At 44.6% G+C, this 25,553-nt stretch overlaps 1 protein-coding gene across 8 annotated transcripts in view; it reads left to right on the forward strand.

The window, feature by feature from the left end:
• The window catches only part of LOC106595545 (receptor-type tyrosine-protein phosphatase mu), a 633,856-nt gene that overhangs the window by 234,493 nt on the left and 373,810 nt on the right, over positions 1 to 25,553 (forward strand). For all 8 annotated transcript variants that reach the window (XM_045694494.1, XM_045694495.1, XM_045694496.1 and 5 more), the window contains exons 4-6: positions 7,230 to 7,308; positions 22,532 to 22,647; positions 23,178 to 23,352. In XM_045694494.1, coding sequence (XP_045550450.1) covers positions 7,230 to 7,308; positions 22,532 to 22,647; positions 23,178 to 23,352 — 370 coding nt within the window. The remainder of the gene's footprint in view (positions 1 to 7,229; positions 7,309 to 22,531; positions 22,648 to 23,177; positions 23,353 to 25,553) is intronic.

The raw sequence follows: 25,553 nt of genomic DNA on the forward strand, positions 1-25,553 counted from the left end.
GCTGATAAGAATACGGTGATTGACAGAGTCGAAAGCCTTGGCCAGGTCGATGAATACGGCTGCACAGTAATGTCTCTTGTCGATGGCGGTTATGATGTCGTTTAGGACCTTGAGCGTGGCTGAGGTGCACCCGTGACCAGCTCTGAAACCAGATTGCATAGCGGAGAAGGTACGGTGGGATTCGAAATGGTCGGTAATCTGTTTGTTAACTTCACTTTCGAAGACCTTAGAAAGACAGGGTAGGATCGATATAGGTCTGTAGCAGTTTGGGTCTAGATTGTCACCCCCTGGGGGCAGAGGGAGGTCTATAGCAAGCGGCAACAGTGAGAGACTTGTTTCTGGAAAGGGGAATTTTTAGAAGTAGAAGCTCGAATCGTTTGGGTACAGACTTGGATAGTAATACAGAAATCTGCAGGCTATCTTTGCAGTAGATTGCAACACCGCCCCCTTTGGCAGTTCTATCTTGGCTGAAAATGTTTTAGTTAGCGATGGAGATTTCAGAGTTTTTGGTGGTTTTCCTAAGCCAGGATTCAGACACAGCTAAGACATCCGGGTTGGCAGAGTGTGCTAAAGCAGTGAGTAAAACAAACTTAGGGACTAGGCTTCTAATGTTAACCTGTCTGGGAAACGTGGGACGTTTGCTTCCCACCCTAGTCAACAGCCAGTGGAATCGCGTCGCGCGAAATACAAATACCTTATAAATGCTATAACTTCAATTTCTCAAACATATGACTATTTTACACCATTTTATAGATACACCTCTCCTGAATCGAACCACGTTGTCCGATTTCAAAAAGGCCTTACAGCAAAAGCAAAACATTAGATTATGTTAGGAGAGTACCCTGCCAAAAATAATCACACTGCCATTTTCAAAGCAACTAGCATGCGCGTCATAGTAGTAATGTCCCTCCCTCTATGACAAACTTTCCAGGCCTCTCGTTCGGTCAGTTTTTACCGGAGAAGACTCAAACCACTTTGTAAAGACTGTTGACATCTAGTGGAAGCCTTAGGAATTGCTAAATGAATCCTAACTCACGGTGTGTTTCATAGGTAAAGGGTTGAAAGTGATTCCATAAATCAGATTTCCACTTCCTGTTAGGATTTGTCTCAGGGTTTTGACAGCCATATGCGTTCTATTATACTCACAGACACCATTCAAACCGTTTTAGAAACTTCAGTGTTTTCTATCCAAATCTACTAATTATATGCATATTCTCGTTTCTGGGTAAGAGTAGTAACCAGTTTAAATCGGGTACGTTTTTTATCCGGCCGTGAAAATACTGCCCCCTATCCCCAACAAGTTAACATGCATGAAACCAAGGCTTTTACGGTTCCTGAAGTCAACAAATGAGATCACCTGGGGAGTGGGAGTGGAGCTAGGCACTGCAGGACCTGGATTAACCTCCACATCACCAGAGGAACAGAGGAGAAGTCGGATAAGGGTACAGCTAAAGGCTATACGAACTGGCCGTCTAGCACGTTTGGAACAGAGAGTAAAAGGAGCAGGTTTCTGGGCACGATAGCATAGATTCAAGGCATAGTGTACAGATAAATGTAAGGTAGGATGTGAATACATTGGAGTACCTAGGCATTGAGTAATGATGAGAGAGATATAGTCTCTAGAGACGTTTAAAGCACGTGATGTCATCGGATATGTAGTAGGTGGAACAACATGGTTGGTTAAAGCATATTGAGCAGGGCTAGAGCTTCTACAGTGAAATAAGACAGTAATCACTAACCAGGACAGTAATGGATGAGGCATTTTGATATTAGAGAGAGGCATGAGTAGCCAAGTGAACATATGGGTCCAGTGAGTGGTTGGGCTGACCGGGGACACGGCGATTCAGACAGTTAGTAGGCCGATGCTAACAAGTTATCAGTTAGTAGGCTGGGGCTAAACAAGCTAGCAGTTAGCAGACCGGGGCTGGCAAGCTAGCAGTTAGCAGACCGGGTTAGCAAGCAAGCAGTTGGCAGACCGGGGCTAGCAGTTAGCAGACCGGGGCAGGCAAGCTAGCAGTTAGCAGACCGGGGCAAGCAAGCTAGCAGTTAGCAGACCGGGTTAGCAAGCAAGCAGTTGGCAGACCGGGGCTAGCAGTTAGCAGACTGGGGCAAGCAAGCTATCAGTTAATAACAGACCTGGGATAGCAAGTTATGCAATGGGGGTAAGTCTGTTTTTGCCTCTTCGTGCGGTGACGTCGATAGACCAGTCGTGGAATTAGTAGGGTTCCAAGTACCTCTAGGTAGCTAGTAGGCCGCGGTTAGCAGAATGGGCCTTCAGCGGACGTCGCGCCTGAGGGGCCTGTTGGAATCCTCGGGCAGATTATGTCGGTATTCCAGTCGTAGAGGATCGGTGGGGTTGCGTGCCCCGTACCGGCAGTAGAAGGGGTCCGGATATTGTAGCCCAGGAGTGGGCTTCGGTGGTAGCACAGGAGCCCTGGCCGAGCTAGCTTCAGGCTAATTGGTGCTTGCTCTGGGATGGAAACGCTAGCCCGGAGTAGTCACCCGGGATTGCGGTTAGCTAGTTGCGAAGATACAGATGAAAATGTTCTGAGTTTGCGGTAGGAATCCGGGGATATGGGGGAAAAATAATAATAATAATAATAATAATAGGTCCGTTATGCTCTGGTTTGAGTCACGTTGTTCGAACTGGCGTGAGCTTTCCGAGCTAAAGGTTAGCTGATGACCGCTAGCAATGGTTTTCTGACTGATAGCTGGTAGGTAGTTAGCTGGCTAGCTTCAGTTGAGGGATTCCAGATCTGAAGTAAATAGAAATACTTTAGAAGAAAAAACAGATCCACGCCACATTGGGTGAGGCGGGTTGCAGGAGAGTATTTAGAAGTTGAGGTTTAGGAAAATATTTTTAAAAGATATGCGAAGAAAAAGATTAAAAAAGATATATATACAAGGGACACGACAGGACAAATACTTCTGACTGCTACGCCATCTTGGATTCGTTATGTTTTTTATAAAGTCCAAACTAGGTCTTTCATCTGAGATAATTACGTCTCTGCCAGGTCATCCTAAAACTTTTCATAATTTTACTTTTAATATTTATCATATTATAGAATCATTTCTATTTATTGCTATTTAAAACATAAACTGTACACTGGGGAGTATTTGGCTATGAGATAGACTGTAAACTGGGGAGTGATTGGCTATGAGCTAGACTGTAAACTGGGAAGTGATTGGCTATGAGCTAGACTGTAAACTGGGAGGTGATTGGCTATGAGCTATACTGTAAACTGGGGAGTGATTGGCTATGAGCTAGCTGGACTGTAAACGGGGGAGTTTTTGGCTATGAGCTAGACTGTAAATGGGGGAGTATTTGGCTATGAGCTAGACTGTAAACTGGGGAGTATTTGGCTATGAGCTAGACTGTAAATTGGGGAGTATTTGGCTATGAGCTAGACTGTAAACTGGGGAGTATTTGGCTATGAGCTAGACTGTAAACTGGGGAGTGATTGGCTATGAGCTAGCTATACTGTAAACTGGGGAGTGATTGGCTATGAGCTAGCTAGACTGTAAACTGGGGAGTGATTGGCTATGAGCTAGACTGTAAACTGGGGAGTATTTGGCTATGAGCTAGACTGTAAACTGAGGAGTATTTGGCTATGAGCTAGACTGTAAACTGGGGAGTGATTGGCTATGAGCTAGACTGTAAATGGGGGAGTATTTGGCTATGAGCTAGACTGTAAACTGGGGAGTATTTGGCTATGAGCTAGACTGTAAACTGGGGAGTGATTGGCTATGAGCTAGCTATACTGTAAACTGGGGAGTGATTGGCTATGAGCTAGCTAGACTGTAAACTGGGGAGTGATTGGCTATGAGCTAGACTGTAAATTGGGGAGTATTTGGCTATGAGCTAGACTGTAAACGGGGGAGTATTTGGCTATGAGCTAGACTGTAAACTGGGGAGTGATTGGCTATGAGCTAGCTAGACTGTAAACTGGGGAGTGATTGGCTATGAGCTAGACTGTAAACTGGGGAGTATTTGGCTATGAGCTAGACTGTAAACTGGGAAGTGATTGGCTATGAGCTAGACTGTAAACTGAGGAGTATTTGGCTATGAGCTAGACTGTAAACTGAGGAGTATTTGGCTATGAGCTAGACTGTAAACTGGGGAGTGATTGGCTATGAGCTAGACTGTAAATGGGGGAGTATTTGGCTATGAGCTAGACTGTAAATTGGGGAGTATTTGGCTATGAGCTAGACTGTAAATTGGGGAGTATTTGGCTATGAGCTAGACTGTAAACTGGGGAGTATTTGGCTATGAGCTAGACTGTAAACTGGGGAGTATTTGGCTATGAGCTAGCTATACTGTAAACTGGGAGGTGATTGGCTATGAGCTGGACTGTAAACTGGGGAGTGATTGGCTATGAGCTAGACTGTAAACTGGGGAGTGATTAGCTATGAGCTAGACTGTAAATTGAGGAGTATTTGGCTATGAGCTAGACTGTAAACTGGGGAGTGTTTGGCTATGAGCTAGACTGTAAAGTATTCATTCATTGCATAAGTATTCAGACCCTTTACTCAGTACTTTGTTGAAGCACCTTTGGCAGCGATTACAGCCTTGAGTCTTCTTGGGTATGACGCTACAAGCTTGGCACACCTTTATTTGGGGAGTTTTTCCCATTCTTCTCTGCAGATCCTCTCAAGCTCTGCCAGATTGGATGGGGAGTGTTGCAGCACAGCACTCAAAGACATTCAGAGACTTGTCCCGAAGCAACTCCTGCTTTGTCTTGGCTGTGTGCTTAGGGTTGTTATCCTGTTGAAAGGTGAACCTTCGCCCCAGTCTGAGGTCCTGAGCGCTCTGGAGCAGGTTTTCATCAAGGATCTCTCTGTCCTTTGCTCCGTTCATCTTTGCCTTGATCCTGACTAGTCTCCCAGTCCCTGCTGCTGAAAAACATCCCCAGAGCATGATGCTGCCACCACCATGCTTCACCCTAGGGATAGTGCCTTGGTTTCCTCCAGACATGATGCTTGGCATTTAGGCCAAAGAGATGATCTTGGTTTCATCAGACCAGAGAGTCTTTATGTGCCTTTTGGCAAACTCCAAGCGTGCTGTCATGTGCCTTTTACTGAGGAGTGGCTTCCGAATGGCCACTCTACCATAAAGGCCTGATTGGTGGAGTGCTGCAGAGATGATTGTCCTTCTGGAAGTTTCTCCCATCTCCACAGAGGAAGTCTAGAGCTCTGTCAGAGTGACCATCGGGTTCTTGGTCACCTCCCTGACCAAGGCCCTTCCCTCCCGATTGCTCAGTTTGTCCGGGCGGCCAGCTCTGGAAAAAGTCTTGGTGGTTCCAAACTTCTTCCATTTAAGAATGATGGAGGTCACTGTGTTCTTGGGGACTTTCAATGCTGCAGAATATTTTTTTGTACCCTTCCCCAGATCTGTGCCTCGACCCGATCCTGTCTCGGCACTCTACTGACATTTCCTTTGACCTCATGGCTTGGTTTTTTCTCTGACATGCACTGTCAACTGTGGAACCTTATATAGACAGGTGTGTGCCTTTCCAAATCATGTCCAATCAATTGCATTTACCACAGGTGGACTCCAATCAAGTTGTAGAAACATCTCAAAGACCTTTCTTCTGAAACTCGTTAATCTATTCTTATTCTGAGAAATGAAAGCTATTCCATGCGAGAAATTGCCAAGAAACTGAAGATCTGGTACAACGCTGTGTACGACTCCCTTCACAGAACAGCTCAAACTGTCTCTAACCAGAATAGAAAGAGGAATAGGAGGCCCCGGTGCACAACTAAACAAGAGGACAAGTACATTAGAGTGTCTAGTTTGAGAAACAGACAGCTCACAAGTCCTCAACTGGCAGCTTCATTAAATAATACCTGCAAAACACCTGTCTAAACGTCAACAGTGAAGAGGCGACTCCGGGATGCTGTCCTTCAAGACAGAGTTCCTCTCTCCAGTGTCTGTATTGTTTTGCCCATCTTAATCTTTTATTTTTGATTGGCCAGTCTGAGAAATGGCTTTTTCCTTTGCAACTCTGCCTAGAAGGCCAGCACCCCGGAGTCACCTCTTCACTGTTGACGTTGAGACTGATGTCTCAATGGTATCTGCTTGGTTCTGTCTGTCTTTGTCTGACTGTGCTACTACCTTACTGTTGATATCAAATACGCTAGTCTAAGGCTGGCATGGTAGGACATAACACAACTCTTTCTGTCACTACTCACTACTGTAAAAGGAATGATATCCTCACTATGTACATTCCAGAACTATAGAGGAGGACGTAAGGTGTTACAGTATTTAGAGAATGAGGTCATCACTATGGGACATGTGTAGGCTAGGCATGCCTCTGTGTGTGTTAGAGAGAGTGGCATGCCTCCTACTACTCTCTGGTCCACACCCAGTTTTTTTGGGTAGGACTTGCATTCCATTTCCTTTTTTACCCCCAGTGCCGACTGCTCACTATAGCTAGGAAATTCTGTTCTATCTATATTAACCATGGGACATAACTCAAACATTCTGAAGGGACCCGCCCGAGTCTATCGCGTTTATAGTCTCTTCACTCAGACCTGGGACACTATGTCAAACACTTTCAAATAATTTAAATATTTCAAAAGTATTTGAGGTACGTTTCATTTAGCTTGGAGATCAAGTAGTGTTCACAGTTAAAGTATTTGAAAGTGTTTGACATAAAGATTTGATCATGGTCTAATTCTAACATTCACAACATTCTGCTTACATTACAGTGTGTAACCCTTAGTATTCTAACATTCTGTAGTAACCCTTAGTATTCTAACATTCTGTAGTAACCCTTAGTATTCTAACATTCTGTAGTAACCCTTAGTGTTCTAACAGTCTGTAGTAACCCTTAGTATTCTAACATTCTGTAGTAACCCTTAGTATTCTAACATTCTGTAGTAACCCTTAGTATTCTAACATTCTGTAGTAACCCTTAGTATTCTAACATTCTGTAGTAATCCTTAGTGTTCTAACATTCTGTAGTAACCCTTAGTGTTCTAACATTCTGTAGTAACCCTTAGTATTCTAACATTCTGTAGTAACCCTTAGTATTCTAACAGGACTGGGGAGGTGGAAGGGAGGGCAGGGGAGGTGGAGGGGAGGGAGGGACTGGGGAGAGGGAGGGGAGGGAGGGACTGGGGAGAAGGAGGGGGGGACTGGGGAGAGGGAGGGGAGGGAGAGTGACATTTGGAAGACGTGTGCACATTTATCAGTGTTATTATCGATGTGTCACCTCTCTCCTCAGATGGTGTTTGAAGTGGTGACCTCCGGCCATCGCGGCCTGCTGGCCATCAAAGACGTGGTGCTGCAGGGCCATCAGTGCAGTAAGTCTCCCTCCCTCACACACACACACCACAACACACACACATTAGCACACACACACATTAGCACACACACACACACACACACACACACACACACACACACACACACACACACACACACACACACACACACACACACACACACACACACACACACACACACACACACACACACACACACACACACACACACACACACACACACACAAAGAAAGCCCTCTCCTCTCTGTCTGCATAAAATACATCATCAAACTATCCTGCGTGTTCTTTTCCTGACACCTCCAGATATCAATATAGTACAGAGACACTATATCTTTCTCAAGGTGTTAGGAACACACAACAACATGCCTTCTCATAGCACCAGACAATGGCTATAAAACACTCCCTCCCTCCCTCTCTCCCTCTCTAGCGCTCTCCCTCGCTCTCTCGCCCTCCCTCCCTAGAGAGACAGAACTGGAACGAGTAAATGGAGGAGAGAGAGAGAGAGAGAGAGAGAGAGAGAGAGAGAGAGAGAGAGAGAGAGAGAGAAACTGAGAGGGAATGACAGAATGGAGGAGAGAGTGAGAGAGAGAGGGAATGAGAGAATGGAGGAGAGAGAGAAACAGAGGGAATGATGAGAGAATGGAGGAGAGAGTGAGAGATAGAGAGGGAATGAGAGAATGGAGGAGAGAGTGAGAGATAGAGAGACAGAACGAGAGAGGGAACAAGAAAATCAAGGAGAGAGAGAGAGAGAGGGATGGAAACAAATGGCACCATATGCTGCATATGGCCTTATTTTGAATCCTCCATGTATTCAATCACATTTCAATCAAATATATTTATAAAGCCTTTCTTACATCAGCTGATGTCACAAAGTGCTGTATAGAAACCCAGCCTAAAACCCCAAACAGCAAGCAATACAGGTGTAGAAGCACGGTGGCTAGGGAAAACACCCTAGAACCTAGGAAGAAACCAAGAGAGGAACCAGGTTATGAGGGGTGCCAGTCCTCTTCTGGCTGTGCCGGGTGGAGATTATAACAGAACATGGCCAAGATGTTAGAATGTTCATAGATGACCAGCAGGGTCAGATAATAATAATCACAGTGGTTGTCGAGGGTGCAACAGGTCAGCACCTCAGGAGTAAATGTCAGTTGGCTTTTCATAGCCGATCATTCAGCGTATATCTACCGCTCCTGCTGTCTCTAGAGAGTTGAAAACAGCAGGTCTGGGACAGGTAGCACGTCCGGTGAACAGGTCAGGGTTCCATAGCCGCAGGCAGAACAGTTGAAATTGGAGCAGCAGCACGGCCAGGTGGACTGGGGACAGCAAGGAGTCATCAGGCCAGGTAGTCCTGAGGCATGGTCCTAGGGCTCAGGTCCTCCGAGAGAAAGAAAGAGAGAGAGAAAAAGAGAGAGAATTAGAGAGAGCATACTTAAATTCACACAGGACACTGGATAAGACAGGAGAAATACTCCAGATATAACAGACTGACCCTAGCCCCCCGACACATAAACTACTGCAGCATAAATAATTGAGGCTGAGACAGGAGGGGTTGGGAGACTCTTTTGTCTCTTTCCATAAGAGTGTTGGCCAGCCAAAACCTTGGCGGGTAGTCTAGTGGTTAGAGCATTGGGCCAGTAACCAAAAGGTTGCAAGATCAAATCCCTGAGCTGACAAGGTAAAAATCTGTCATTCTGCACCTGAACAAGGCAGTTAACCCACTGTTCCTAGGCTGTCATTGTAAATAAGAATCTGTTCTTAACTGACTTGCTTAGTTAAATAAAGGTTACATATACTTAAATCCTATTGTCTCTCAGATTGAAGTGTGAGCACTTTTTATTTTTATTTTATTCTACCTTTATTTTACCAGGCAAGTCAGTTAAGAACAAATTCTTATTTTCAATGACGGCCTAGGAACAGTGTGTTAACTGCCTTGTTCAGGTGCAGAACGACAGATTTTTACCTTGTCAGCTCGGGGATTCAATCTAGCTATCACGTCCTCACCATAGAAAGATGTTATTTTCTAGGGTAGAGTAGGTCAGGGCGTGACAGGGTTTTTTCTCTCTATGTTTTCTATTTCTATGTTGTCAGGTTCTAGTTTTGTATTTCTATGTTGGGGTTTTGTTTGGGATGATCTCCAATTAGAGGCAGCTGGTCCTCGTTGTCTCTAATTGGAGATCATACTTAAGTAGGGTTTTTTTCCACCTGGGTTTGTGGGAGATTGTTTTTTGAGTAGTGTATGTTTCAACTCTGCGTCATGGTTTGTTGTTTTGTTCTTTAGTTTATGTTTATGTATCGCATAGTTTCACAGTGTAAATAAAAATGTGGAACGACACACACGCTGCACTTTGGTCCGCTTCTCCTTACGACAACCGTGACACTAGCAACCTTTCGGTTACCAGAATAGAAAGAGGAGTGGGAGGCCCCGGTGCACAACTGAGCAAGAGGACAAGGACATTAGAGTGTCTAGTTTGAGAAACAGACACCTCACAAGTCCTCAACAGGCAGCTTCATTAAATAGTACCTGCAAAACACCAGACTCAATTTCAACAGTGAAGATGCGTCTCTGTAATGCTGTCTTTCTAGGCAGGGTTGCAAAGAAAAAGCCATATCTCAGACTGGCCAATAAAAATAAAAGATTAAGATGGACAAAAGAACACAGACACTGGACAGAGGAAGATTGGAAAAAAGTGTTATGGACAGACAAATCTAAGTTTCAGGTGTTCGGATCACAAAGAAGAACATTTGTGAGACACAGAAAAAATGAAAAGATGTTGGAGGAGTGCTTGACGCCATCTGTCAAGCATGGTGGAGGAAATGTGATGGTCTGGGGGTGATTTGGTGGTGGTAAAGTGGGAGAGTTGTTCAGGGTAAAAGGGATCTTAAAGAAGGAAGACTATCACTCCATTCTGCAACGCCATGCCATACCCTGTGGACGGCGCTTAATTGGAGCCAATTTCCTCCTACAACAGGACAATGACCCAAAGCACAGCTCCAAACTATGCAAGAACTCTTTCGGGAAGAGCTGGTATTCTTTCTATAATGGAGTGGCCAGCACAGTCAACCCTATTGAGCTGTTGTGGGAGCAGCTTGACCGTATGGTACGTAAGAAGTGCCCAGCAATCCAATCCAACTTGTGGGAGGTGCTTCAGGAAGCGTGGGGTGAAATCTCTTCAGATTACCTCAACAAATTGACATCTAGAATGCCAAAGGTCTGCAAGGCTGTAATTGCTGCAAGTGGAGGATTCTTTGACGAAAGCAAAGTTTGAAGGACACAATTATTATTTCAATTAAAAATCATTATTTATAACCGTGTCAACGTCTTGACTATATTTCCTATTCATTTTGCAACTAATTTCATGTATGTTTTTCATGGAAAACAAGGACATTTGTAAGTGACCCCTAACTTTAACGGTAGTGTATGTTGTCAACTCAATCGAATATAAATCAAAATTGCATGTTTGTTGTTTAGACTTACTTGACTTGGTTGGTAGTAGGCAATTATATGTGGAGTGGGTGTTTCTGCATGTACCACAGACAGGCCTATGCTATTACTGAACATACAGAGCATTCGGAAAGTATTTTTTTTTACATTACAGCCTTATTCTAAAATGGATTCAATATATTTTTTCCCCTCATCAACATACACACAATACCCCATAATGACAAAGCAAAAACAGGTTTTTAGGAATTTTTGCAAATGTAATAAAAAAAAAGAAGTTAAACTGATGAGAGGGGAACATTTATTTAATCTGTTTTAGAACAAGGCTGAAACATTTCCAAATGTACCGTGTGTGTGTTATCGATCATGTATCTCAGTTAGTGAACATGTGTTTCTAGGTGTTCTGTTTAGTACCAGCCTGGGAGTCTCGTGTTCTTTAGGTTCATCCCAGGGGGCGTGCTGAGGTTAGACGCCTCACTATGGTACGGCCAGAGCAATCTACATGACATCAGCTACAATCAATACCACCATGGTTCTCCATCAATTAATTCACAGGTAGCTTACGAGCTTTAATAATCAATGATATATCACACAGAGCACAGATCGGATTGTTTTATGCAAACTATTTGGTGACCAAACAAACATGCTCAAACACACACACACACGCACACACACGCACGCACGCACGCACGCACGCACGCACACACACACACACACACACACACACACACACACACACACACACACACACACACCACAATCAAATTATCTCGTGACCACAGGATCAAGTAGCTAATTTCCTATAAATGTCAATGAGATGGATTTCCATAGTAAGGGACTAGTTTCTGCACTGCGCACAAATGTAGCAGAAGTTGATCAATGAAAACGCGCATTTAAATGTAGAAATGTGAACGGATCAATACGCCACTTAGTGGGTGGTGGTCGGGTTTCTCTGAGTGATACTCCAACGTCCGCGTTCCAAATGGCTACCCAATTCACTATGTAGTGCACTACTTTTAACCAGAGACCAAAAATAGTGCACTATGTAGCGAATAGGGTGCCGTTTGAGATGTACCCATGGTCTACGGAATATAGGTCCTAGTGGAACAGAGACAATTCATTTTCAATATGACCGTGTGGACTAATATCGGCTAGCTCTGAGGTGTGATTTGTACTGCCTGTGTGGTAACTTTGCCTCACATTAGAACCCATCATTTAAAAAAGACATTAGCCTACGATGAGAAAAAAAAAAAAAAAAAAATATATATATATATATATATATATATATATATATATGTGTCTGGTTTGGAATTGAGAGGAGGATTGACAGGTCAAAGCCATAGTTATACTGATACTATAGCTGTGTTCCAAGTACTATCCGTACTATTTGCGACATAAGTACATTGAGTATATAGTATGCTTATTGGTCATAGTATGGATATACTGTAGTCAGTATGCCAAAAGTCCTCGGATGTCGTACCACATTCATCAATATACAAAGTATACAACCAGCGGACACTATTTCTGTGCTTTTAGGGCCCATAATGCAATTCTTCAGAAAATGGCCGTGGCTTCACATCGTTTTCAGATTTTGAAGAAAATGGCGGAAAAATATGCATCAACTCCCAACGAGTGCGGATACAAATTCATTGCTTTAACTAATTAAGACAAATGTTTAAAAGAAAATGTTGAGCAATATAATAAAGTAATAGCTTTTCAAATAAGTTACCTTACACGTTATGTTGGGCTGAGAATTTGTTAGCTACGCAAACCTTTACGAACCACATAGCATGTCATGACAGCAGTATGTACCAGTATGTTAGCTAGCTACCTAACGTTAATAATACATCAAACTAGCCTTGGGTGCTTGACTGCCGTTGTAAGGTCAGAACGCTGGAATCAACCCTACTCCTCAGGACAGAGTGTCCAGTGTGCTCTCTGAACGCTGGAATCAACCCTACTCCTCAGGTCAGAGTGTCCAGTGTGCTCTCTGAACGCTGGAATCAACCCTACTCCTCAGGTCAGAGGGTCCAGTGTGCTCTCTGAACGCTGGAATCAACCCTACTCCTCAGGACAGAGTGTCCAGTGTGCTCTCTGAACGCTGGAATCAACCCTACTCCTCAGGTCAGAGTGTCCAGTGTGCTATCTGAACGCTGGAATCAACCCTACTCCTCAGGTCAGAGTGTCCAGTGTGCTCTCTGAACGCTGGAATCAACCCTACTCCTCAGGTCAGAGGGTCCAGTGTGCTCTCTGAACGCTGGAATCAACCCTACTCCTCAGGTCAGAGGGTCCAGTGTGCTCTCTGAACGCTGGAATCAACCCTACTCCTCCTCAGGTCAGAGGGTCCAGTGTGCTCTCTGAACGCTGGAATCAACCCTACTCCTCAGGTCAGAGGGTCCAGTGTGCTCTCTGAACGCTGGAATCAACCCTACTCCTCATCGGGTCAGAGGGTCCAGTGTGCTCTCTGAACGCTGGAATCAACCCTACTCCTCCTCAGGTCAGAGGGTCCACTGTGCTCTCTCAACGCTGGAATCAACTCTACTCCTCAGGTCAGAGTGTCCAGTGTGCTCTCTGAATGCTGGAATCAACCCTACTCCTCAGGTCAGAGTGTCCAGTGTGCTCTCTGAACGCTGGAATCAACCCTACTCCTCCTCAGGTCAGAGTGTCCAGTGTGCTCTCTGAACGCTGGAATCAACCCTACTCCTCCTCAGGTCATAGTGTCCAGTGTGCTCTCTGAACGCTGAGAATCAACCCTACTCCTCAGGTCAGAGGGTCCAGTGTGCTCTCTGAACGCTGGAATCAACCCTACTCCTCAGGTCAGAGGGTCCAGTGTGCTCTCTGAACGCTGGAATCAACCCTACTCCTCAGGTCAGAGGGTCCAGTGTGCTATCTGAACGCTGGAATCAACCCTACTCCTCAGGTCAGAGTGTCCAGTGTGCTCTCTGAACACTGGAATCAACCCTACTCCTCAGGTCAGAGGGTCCAGTGTGCTCTCTGAACGCTGGAATCAACCCTACTCCTCAGGTCAGAGGGTCCAGTGTGCTCTCTGAACGCTGGAATCAACCCTACTCCTCAGGTCAGAGGGTCCAGTGTGCTCTCTGAACGCTGGAATCAACTCTACTCCTCAGGTCAGAGGGTCCAGTGTGCTCTCTGAACGCTGGAATCAACTCTACTCCTCAGGTCAGAGGGTCCAGTGTGCTCTCTGAACGCTGGAATCAACCCTACTCCTCCTCAGGTCAGAGGGTCCAGTGTGCTCTCTGAACGCTGGAATCAACCCTACTCCTCATCGGGTCAGAGGGTCCAGTGTGCTCTCTGAATGCTGGAATCAACCCTACTCCTCAGGTCAGAGGGTCCAGTGTGCTCTCTGAACACTGGAATCAACCCTACTCCTCCTCAGGTCAGAGGGTCCAGTGTGCTCTCTGAACGCTGGAATCAACCCTACTCCTCATCGGGTCAGAGGGTCCAGTGTGCTCTCTGAATGCTGGAATCAACCCTACTCCTCAGGTCAGAGGGTCCAGTGTGCACTCTGAACACTGGAATCAACCCTACTCCTCAGGTCAGAGGGTCCAGTGTGCTCTCTGAACGCTGGAATCAACCCTACTCCTCCTCAGGTCAGAGGGTCCAGTGTGCTCTCTGAACGCTGGAATCAACTCTACTCCTCAGGTCAGAGGGTCCAGTGTGCTCTCTGAACGCTGAAATCAACCCTCCTCCTCAGGTCAGAGTGTCCAGTGTGCTCTCTGAACGCTGGAATCAACCTTACTCCTCAGGTCAGAGTGTCCAGTGTGCTCTCTGAACGCTGGAATCAACCCTACTCCTCAGGTCAGAGGGTCCAGTGTGCTCTCTGAACGCTGGAATCAACCCTACTCCTCCTCAGGTCAGAGGGTCCAGTGTGCTCTCTGAACGCTGGAATCAACCCTACTCCTCAGGTCAGAGGGTCCAGTGTGCTCTCTGAATGCTGGAATCAACCCTACTCCTCCTCAGGTCAGAGTGTCCAGTGTGCTCTCTGAACGCTGGAATCAACCCTACTCCTCAGGTCAGAGGGTCCAGTGTGCTCTCTGAACGCTGGAATCAGCCCTACTCCTCAGGTCAGAGGATCCAGTGTGCTCTCTGAACGCTGAGAATCAACCCTACTCCTCAGGTCAGAGGATCCAGTGTGCTCTCTGAACGCTGGAATCAACCCTACTCCTCAGGTCAGAGGGTCCAGTGTGCTCTCTGAATGCTGGAATCAACCCTACTCCTCAGGTCAGAGGGTCCAGTGTGCTCTCTGAATGCTGGAATCAACCCTACTCCTCAGGTCAGAGGGTCCAGTGTGCTCTCTGAATGCTGGAATCAACACTACTCCTCAGGTCAGAGGGTCCAGTGTGCTCTCTGAACGCTGGAATCATCCCTACTCCTCATCGGGTCAGAGGGTCCAGTGTGCTCTCTGAACGCTGGAATCAACCCTACTCCTCAGGTCAGAGGGTCCAGTGTGCTCTCTGAACGCTGGAATCAACCTTACTCCTCAGGTCAGAGTGTCCAGTGTGCTCTCTGAACGCTGGAATCAACCCTACTCCTCTGGTCAGAGGGTCCAGTGTGCTCTCTGAACGCTGGAATCAACCCTACTCCTCCTCAGGTCAGAGGGTCCAGTGTGCTCTCTGAACGCTGGAATCAACCCTACTCCTCAGGTCAGAGGGTCCAGTGTGCTCTCTGAACGCTGGAATCAACCCTACTCCTCATCGGGTCAGAGGGTCCAGTGTGCTCTCTGAACGCTGGAATCAACCCTACTCCTCAGGTCAGAGGGTCCAGTGTGCTCTCTGAACGCTGGAATCAACCCTACTCCTCATCGGGTCAGAGGGTCCAGTGTGCTCTCTGAACGCTGGAATCAACCCTACTCCTCAGGTCAGAGGGTCCAGTGTGCTCTCTGAACGCTGGAATCAACCCTACTCCTCCTCAGGTCAGAGGGTCCAGTGTGGTCTCTGAACGCTGGAATCAACCCTACTCCTCAGGTCAGAGGGTCCAGTGTGCTCTCTGAACGCTGGAATCAACCCTACTCCTCAGGTCAGAGTGTCCAGTGTGCTCTCTGAACGCTGGAATCAACCCTACTCCTCAGGTCAGAGTGTCCAGTGTGCTCTCTGAACGCTGAGAATCAACCCTATTCCTCAGGTCAGAGGGTCCAGTGTGCTCTCTGAATGCTGGAATCAACCCTACTCCTCAGGTCAGAGGGTCCAGTGTGCTCTCTGAACGCTGGAATCAACCCTACTCCTCAGGTCAGAGGGTCCAGTGTGGTCTCTGAACGCTGGAATCAACCCTACTCCTCAGGTCAGAGGGTCCAGTGTGCTCTCTGAACGCTGGAATCAACCCTACTCCTCAGGTCAGAGGGTCCAGTGTGCTCTCTGAACGCTGGAATCAACCCTACTCCTCAGGTCAGAGGGTCCAGTGTGCTCTCTGAACGCTGGAATCAACCCTACTCCTCAGGTCAGAGGGTCCAGTGTGCTCTCTGAACGCTGGAATCAACCCTACTCATTTTACATTTTAGTCATTTAGCAGACACTCTTATCCAGAGCGACTTACAGTAGTGAATGCATACATTTCATTTCATACATTTTTTTATATATTTTTTCATACTGGCCCCCCGTGGGAATTGAACCCACAACCCTGGTGTTGCAAACACCATGCTCTACCAACTGAGCTACAGGGAGGCCCCTCCTCAGGTCAGAGTGTCCAGTGTGCTCTCTGAATGCTGGAATCAACCCTACTCCTCCTCAGGTCAGAGTGTCCAGTGTGCTCTCTGAACGCTGGAATCAACCCTACTCCTCAGGTCAGAGTGTCCAGTGTGCTCTCTGAACACTGGAATCAACCCTACTCCTCAGGTCAGAGGGTCCAGTGTGCTCTCTGAACACTGGAATCAACCCTACTCCTCAGGTCAGAGTGTCCAGTGTGCTCTCTGAACACTGGAATCAACCCTACTCCTCAGGTCAGAGGGTCCAGTGTGCTCTCTGAACGCTGGAATCAACCCTACTCCTCAGGTCAGAGGGTCCAGTGTGCTCTCTGAACGCTGGAATCAACCCTACTCCTCCTCAGGTCAGAGGATCCAGTGTGCTCTCTGAACGCTGGAATCAACCCTACTCCTCAGGTCAGAGGGTCCAGTGTGCTCTCTGAACGCTGGAATCAACCCTACTCCTCAGGTCAGAGGGTCCAGTGTGCTCTCTGAACGCTGGAATCAGCCCTACTCCTCAGGTCAGAGGGTCCAGTGTGCTCTCTGAACGCTGGAATCAGCCCTACTCCTCAGGTCAGAGTGTCCAGTGTGCTCTCTGAACGCTGGAATCAACCCTACTACTCCTCAGGTCAGAGGGTCCAGTGTGCTCTCTGAACGCTGGAATCAACCCTACTCATCGGGTCCGAGTGTCCAGTGTGCTCTCTGAATGCTGGAATCAACCCTACTCCTTGGGTCAGAGGGTCCAGTGTGCTCTCTGAACGCTGGAATCATCCCTACTCCTCCTCAGGTCAGAGGGTCCAGTGTGCTCTCTGAACGCTGGAATCAACCCTACTCCTTGGGTCAGAGGGTCCAGTGTGCTCTCTGAACGCTGGAATCAACCCTACTCCTCAGGTCAGAGTGTCCAGTGTGCTCTCTGAACGCTGGAATCAACCCTACTCATCGGGTCAGAGGGTCCAGTGTGCTCTCTGAACGCTGGAATCAACCCTACTCCTCAGGTCAGAGGGTCCAGTGTGCTCTCTGAACTCTCCAAGAGCGAAACAATCTGAATTTACATACAGACAAATCTGACAACACTCTGAATTTACGAACGTCCAGAGCCCACTTTGGCACTCCAGATTGAATTTAAGAACACACCCGAAGTCGTAAAATATCTAGCTAGTAATTTGTTATGCTAACAAGCTAGCAAGAGGTTGCATAGCAACACCATCAACTTCCGGTAGACAGGCCGAAGGATACCGTTTGTTTACAGTATACTAAAATGAACTAACTGTAAAAACTATGTAGTATATACTCATTAAGTATTTATTATACAGTATGTTATTATGGGTATTCGAACACAGCTTATGTCTTCTAGTAAAATATATCATATAGAATGATATACATATTATTAGTAGCAAAACATTTGATGGAAGATGAAAAGTGAAATTATACAATTAGCTTCGTGAGTGTCTTTGGAGAGTTGGGTGCAATTCTATCTAACTAATCAAGGTCAGATGTTGAATTGGCCTGGTTTTTCCTCATTACAGAATGGGGGTACAGTGATAATAATACTTTAGATGAAATTTGGTCTTGTGATTTACTTGGATTGGATCATTCATCTCTCTTATTATAAAGCCAGGTTCAGTAGCAGAAAGTAATGTTGTAGACTCTGAACCTAATTCATAAAAAGGCCATAGTTAGTCTGTTGTCTAGTCTGTAGTTAGTCTGTAGTTAGTCTGTTGTTAGTCTGTAGTTAATATGTTGTTTAGTCTGTAGTTAGTCTGTAGTTAATATGGTGTTAGTCTGTTGTTTAGTCTGTAGTTAGTGTGTTGTTTAGTCTGTAGTTAGTCTGTTGTTTAGTCTGTAGTTGGTATGCTGTTTAGTCTGTAGTTAGTACGCTGTTTAGTCTGTAGTTAGTCTGTAGTTAATATGTTGTTTAGTCTGTAGTTAGTCTGTTGTTTAGTCTGTTGTTAATCTTTAGTTAATATGTTGTTTAGTCTGTAGTTAGTATGTTGTTTAGTCTGTAGTTAGTCTGTTGTCTAGTCTGTAGTTAGTATGTTGTTAATATGTTGTTTAGTCTGTAGTTAGTATGTTGTTTAGTCTGTTGTTAGTTTGTAGTTAGTCTGTAGTTAGTCTGTAGTTAGTCTATTGTTAGTCTGTAGTTAATATGTTGTTTAGTCTGTAGTTAGTATGTTGTTAATATGTTGTTTAGTCTGTAGTTAGTCTGTTGTTAATATGTTGTTTAGTCTGTAGTTAGTCTGTTTTTAATATGTTGCTTAGTCTGTTGTTAATATGTTGTTTAGTCTGTAGTTAGTCTGTTGTTTAGTCTGTAGTTAGTATGTTCTTTAGTCTGTAGTTAGTATGTTGTTTAGTCTGTAGTTAGTCTGTTGTCTAGTCTGTAGTTAGTATGTTGTTTAGTCTGTAGTTAGTCTGTAGTTAGTCTGTAGTTAGTCTGTTGTTAGTCTGTAGTTAGTCTGTTGTTAGTCTGTTGTTTAGTCTGTAGTTAGTAGGTTGTTTAGTCTGTAGTTAGTATGTTGTTTAGTCTGTAGTTAGTATGTTGTTTAGTCTGTTGTTAATCTGTAGTTAGTCTGTAGTTAGTATGCTGTTTAGTCTGTAGTTAGTCTGTTGTCTAGTCTGTAGTTAGTCTGTAGTTAGTCTGTTGTTAGTCTGTAGTTAGTCTGTTGTTAGTCTGTTGTTTAGTCTGTAGTTAGTCTGTTGTTTACTCTGTAGTTAGTCTGTTGTTTACTCTGTAGTTAGTATGCTGTTTAGTCTGTAGTTAGTCTGTAGTTAGTCTGTAGTAATTATGTTGTTTAGTCTGTAGTTAGTATGTTGTTTAGTCTGTAGTTAGTATGTTGTTTAGTCTATTGTTTAGTCTGTTGTTAGTCTGTAGTTAGTCTGTTGTCTAGTCTGTAGTTAGTATGTTGTTTAGTCTGTAGTTAGTATGTTGTTAGTCTGTTGTTTATATGTTGTTTAGTCTGTAGTTAGTATGTTGTTTAGTCTGTAGTTAGTATGTTGTTTAGTCTGTAGTTAGTATGTTGTTTAGTCTGTAGTTAGTCTGTAGTTATTCTGTTGTTTAGTCTGTAGTTAGTCGGTAGTTAGTCTGTAGTTAGTCTGTTGTTAGTCTGTAGTTAGTCTGTAGTTAGTTTGATGTTAGTCTGTAGTTAGTCTGTAGTTAGTCTGTTGTTAGTCTGTTGTTTAGTCTGTAGTTAGTCTGTTGTTTAGTCTGTAGTTAGTCTGTTGTTTACTCTGTAGCTAGTATGATGTTTAGTCTGTAGTTAGTCTGTAGTTAGTATGTTGTTTACTCTGTAGTTAGTCTGTTGTTTACTCTGTAGTTAGTATGTTGTTTAGTCTGTAGTTAGTCTGTAGTTAGTCTGTAGTTAGTATGTTGTTAGTCTGTAGTTAGTCTGTTGTTTAGTCTGTAGTTAGTATGTTGTTTAGTCAGTAGTTAGTCTGTAGTTAGTCTGTTGTTTACTCTGTAGTTAGTCTGTTGATTACTCTGTAGTTAGTATGTTGTTTAGTCTATAGTTAGTATGTTGTTAGTCTGTAGTTAGTCTGTAGTTATTCTGTTGTTTAGTCTGTAGTTCGTCTGTTGTTTAGTCTGTAGTTAGTCTGTTGTTTAGTCTGTAGTTAGTCTGTTGTTTAGTCTGTAGTTGGTATGCTTTTTAGTCTGTAGTTAGTATGTTGTTTAGTCTGTAGTTGGTATGTTGTTTAGTCTGTAGTTAGTCTGTAGTTAGTCTGTTGTTTACTCTGTAGTTAGTCTGTTGTTTACTCTGTAGTTAGTATGCTGTTTAGTCTGTAGTTAGTCTGTTGTTAGTCTGTTGTTTGTCTGTAGGTAGTCTGTTGTTTAGTCTGTAGTTAGTCGGTTGTTTAGTCTGTAGTTAGTCTGTTGTTTAGTCTGTAGTTAGTATGTTGTTTAGTCTGTTGTTAGTCTGTAGTTAGTCTGTTGTTTAGTCTGTTGTTTAGTCTGTAGTTTAGTCTGTTGTTTAGTCTGTAGTTAGTCTGTTGTTTAGTCTGTGGTTAGTCTGTTGTTTAGTCTGTTGTTAGTCTGTAGTTAGTCTGTTGTTTAGTCTGTTGTTTAGTCTGTAGTTAGTCTGTTGTTTAGTCTGTTGTTTAGTCTGTAGTTAGTCTGTTGTTTAGTCTGTTGTAGACTCTGTCCCAATTAATAAAAGGCTGTAGTCAACAGATCATGAAAGTGAATGCTAATGCTTAGTGTTCAGTTGGTCTCCTGACTCTCCGCTGAGAATGTTTTTCTACTGGTTTGTATGTAGAGTGCAAATGTAGAGTGCAAATGAGTCCATTGTTAGTCTGATGTTAGTCTGTTGTTAATCATATGTAGGCCTCTATGTAGGCCTATATGAAGGTCATGCACCTATGAACCCAGCTTGACATATATATATATATATATAGTTTCCAGAGAATGTAAGACTCTATTACTAAAAGGTTGTTGTCAACAAAACAATGAAAATCAATGATTTAGACGGCAGGGGGTTCTCACTGGGAAACCCGAGGAGTACTGTACTCACATTAAGTCTATGAAGGGGGTTCTCACTGAGAAACCCGAGGAGTACTGTACTCACATTAAGTCTATGAAGGGGGTTCTCACTGAGAAACCCGAGGAGTACTGTACTCACATTCAGTCTATGAAGGGGGTTCTCACTGAGAAACCTGAGGAGTACTGTACTCACATTCAGTCTATGAAGGGTATACCCTAATCGATCAACACTGTTTCAAGCCTCTAACATTGATCCTTATATATACAGTGCATTCAGAAAGTATTCAGACCACATTTTCTTACCGTACAGCCTTATTCTAAAATTGCTAAAATATTTTAGATGTTTTCCATTATCAATCTACTCACAATATCCCATAATGACAAAGCAAAAACATTGATCATCTTTGAGATGTTTCTTCAACTTGATTCTAAATTCAATTGATTGGACATGATTTGGAAAGGCACACACCTGTCTACATAAAGTCCCACAGCGCATGTCAGAGCAAAAACCAAACCATGAGGTCGAATGAATTGTCCGTAGAGCTCCGAGACAGGATTATGTCGAGGCACAGATCTGGGGAAGGGTACCAAAAAATGGCATTGAAGGTCCCCAAGAACACAGTCGCCTCCATCATTCTTAAATGGAAGACGTTTGGAACCACCAAGATGGCCGCCCGACCAAACTGAGCAATCAAGGGAGAAGTGCCTTGGTCAGGGAGGTGACCAAGAATCTGATGGTCACACTGACAGAGCTCAAGAGTGCCTCTGTTGAGATGGGAGAATCTTCCAGAAGGACAACCATTTCTGCAGCACTCCATCAATCAGGGCTTTATGGTAGAAGTGGCCAGACGGAAGTCACTCCTCAGTAAAAGGAACATGACAGCCCGCTTGGAGTTTGCCAAAAGGCTCCTAAAGGACTCTAAAGAACTCCAAAGGTGCTTCAACAAAGTCCTAAGTAAAGGGTCTGAATACTTCAAATATTTTTGCTGATAGAACCTTCCAGCTAGACGGCATTGGGACTTGGATTGGAACCGATGCTTTGATCAAACAATCTACATTTTACAATGGCCATCTCAGTCTCTGGACTTGAACCCCATTGAAAAACGGTGTTTTGAATTGAAGAGGGTAGTCCATAAGTGCAGACAAAGAATATCAAGGATCTGGAAATATTTTCTATGGAGGAATGGACTCAAGGTGTTCACCAATCTCATAAAACATTTTAGAAAAAGGCTCAGTCCCATTATCCTCTCAAGGTGAGGTAATGAAAGGTATTGGAAACTGATGTGTCAATAAATTTGTATATATTTATCTGAGCAATTGTATTAGTATAAAATTATTGAATTTCTCCAAAAAATGTAAGCTGTACAAAGTACTTTAATGATTTATTTTCATACAGTTATTTTTTGTTAATCTTTATCAAGGTAGTCAATCATTTCTGTGTTTGTCTTTGTTGTAGTGAACCCCCATTTGTACTGACTTTAAAGGATGTAGAGGTTTAGGGTATTTATCTATTACTGTATATTCATATATATCTATTACTGTATATTCATATATATATATTACTGTATTGCTGTATATTTATATATATATATGTTACTCTATATTCATATATATGTGTTTGTTTGTGTATTTATAGTGAACACCCCTCACTTCCTGACCATAAAGGGTGTAGAGGTCAACGCTGGACAGACAGCCGCCTTCCACTGTACTGTCAACGGACGACAGAGGGACAACTTCAACCTCTGGTTACAGGTAACTGCAACACATTACCCTGACCCCTTAACCCTAACCTTCCACTGTACTGTCAACAGAACGCAGAGGGACAGCTTGTGTGTGTGTGTGTGTGTGTGTGTGTGTGTGTGTGTGTGTGTGTGTGTGTGTGTGTGTGTGTGTGTGTGTGTGTGTGGCAGCAGGGGTGTTAGAGGTCTTGTTGCCAGGTATTCCATTACTTTAACAAACAGCTTCTCGTTAGCAGACGTGTAGCAACACAAACATTACCTCAAGGCCCCTGATGATACTAATGAATAAATATTTCTAATGAACAAATGTCCCCCCGAATCTGCCTGCTGTGGTGCTGTGTAGGGGTGACAGCTGGGGGGGACGACGACGACGACGACAGCTGGGGGGGGGGAAGGGGGGAGGGTGATGACACACATACACACACTTTTGTCCCCACACATACTGACACCCTCAAGGTCAAGCTAATTAATTAAAGCTGTTTTTTTTTTTTGCCAACCCCCCCCTCCCGTTTTGACCTCTAACCCCTGACTGTGTTCTAACAGGGTATTGGTGGACGCGAGGCTCCTATGAAGTCCACTAAGCCGTGGAACAACCGACGTTTCATCGGGACCTTCGACGTGGAAAACACCACTAAGGGAGATTCTGGACGCTACCGATGTATTGTCCATTCTGACAACGGGGTCGGGGTGTCCAACTATGGAGAACTCACCATAAAACGTAAGTACTGTAGACCTCCAAACCTTTTAAATTACGTTCAAGTGCTTTGTGGTGGATTGTAAAATGGAACTACAATAGAATTACTATAATAGCCCCAACATTCCCAGAATCCTGCATGACCACGAATAAACACACAAAAACACAACAATGAAATGATTCAGAAGTGGACTGGAATGTGTTCTCTATAAAGTCCTGCTATTGTCCCAGTGGAGCAGACAGACCCATTCCATCCTAAAGGAGAGAGACCTATTCCATCCTAAAGGAGAGAGACCTATTCCATCCTAAAGGAAACAGACCTATTCCACCCTAAAGGATACAGACCAATTGCACCCTAAAGGAGACAGACCCATTCCACCCTAAAGGAGACAGACCCATTCCACCCTAAAGGAGACAGACCTATTCCATCCTAAAGGAGACAGACCCATTCCACCCTAAAGGAGACAGACCCATTCCACCCTAAAGGAGACAGACCTATTCCACCCTAAAGGAGACAGACCCATTCCACCCTAAAGGAGACAGACCCATTCCATCCTAAAAGAGACAGACCCATTCCACCCTAAAGGAGACAGACCTATTCCACCCTAAAGGAGACAGACCCATTACACCCTAAAGGAGACAGACCCATTCCATCCTAAAGGAAACAGACCCATTCCACCCTAAAGGAGACAGACCCATTCCACCCTAAAGGAGACAGACCTATTCCACCCTAAAGGAGACAGACACATTCCACCCTAAAGGAAACATACCTATTTCACCCTAAAGGAGACAGACCCATTCCATCCTAAAGGAGAGAGACCCATTCCACCCTAAAGGAGACATACCTATTCCACCCTAAAGGAGACATACCTATTCCACCCTAAAGGAGGCATACCTATTCCACCCTAAAGGAGACCGACCCATTCCACCATAAAGGAGTCAGACCCATTCCACCCTAAAGGAGGCATACCTATTCCACCCTAAAGGAGAGAGACCCATTCCACCATAAAGGAGTCAGACCCATTCCACCCTAAAGGAGACATACCTATTCCACCCTAAAGGAGACAGACACATTCCACCCTAAAGGAGACAGACCCATTCCACCCTAAAGGAGACATACCTATTCCACCCTAAAGGAGACAGACCTATTCCACCCTAAAGGAGACAGACCCATTCCACCCTAAAGGAGACAGACCCATTCCACCCTAAAGGAGACAGACCCATTCCATCCTAAAGGAGACAGACCCATTCCACCCTAAAGGAGACATACCTATTCCACCCTAAAGGAGACAGACCCATTCCACCCTAAAGGAGACATACCTATTCCACCCTAAAGGAGACAGACCTATTTCACCCTAAAAGAGTACAAAGGAGTCAGCGTAGAGCGGTTTAACTGTAACATCAACCATATTACACACACACACACACACACACACACACACACACACACACACACACACACACACACACACACACACACACACACACACTGTAACCTCTCCCAAATCACCCTCCACTCTCAGCTTCCTGCAGTCTGATATGAATTTATGGACTGAGTGTGAAACTAAATCCAACGCTCCCTTCTCTTTCCTTCAGCCATAGTCAGCTAATGGCCGTCTATATTTCTTAACTTCAATGTTCTCCTCTGCCTGCCTGCCTGCAATTTCTATTGAATTTACTAGCCAGTTTTTTTTGTTGTCAGGCAGCTTTGTGTTGATGTATAGGTTTAATCCAGTGTGTCCGGATCGAGGGCTGTCAGTCATTGTATAATGGCCTCAGGCTATATTTTCGGTTGGCGTTAAGCCAGCACAAACTCGTTTGCATTTTCGACCTGTTAAAGCTGGCAATCTTCTATTTTCAAATAATATTGCCGGGATTGGTCAATGACCTGTTTTATATGAGGACACTTGTGCTGAGGTGGGAGAAGTGGGAATATCTGAGGTGGGAGAGGTGGGAATATCTGAGGTGGGAGGGGTGGGAATATCTGAGATGGGAGAGGTGGGAATATCTGAGGTGGGAGGGGTGGGAATATCTGAGGTGGGAGAGGTGGGAATATCTGAGGTGGCAGGGGTGGGAATATCTGAGGTGGGAGAGGTGGGAATATCTGAGCTGGGAGGGGTGGGAATATCTGAGGTGGGAGGGGTGGGAATATCTGAGCTGGGAGGGGTGGGAATATCTGAAGTGGGAATATCTGAGGTGGGAATATCTGAGGTGGGAGGGGTGGG

This window comes from Salmo salar, chromosome ssa14 (assembly GCF_905237065.1).
Source record: "Salmo salar chromosome ssa14, Ssal_v3.1, whole genome shotgun sequence".
NCBI classification, from domain to species: domain Eukaryota; kingdom Metazoa; phylum Chordata; class Actinopteri; order Salmoniformes; family Salmonidae; genus Salmo; species Salmo salar.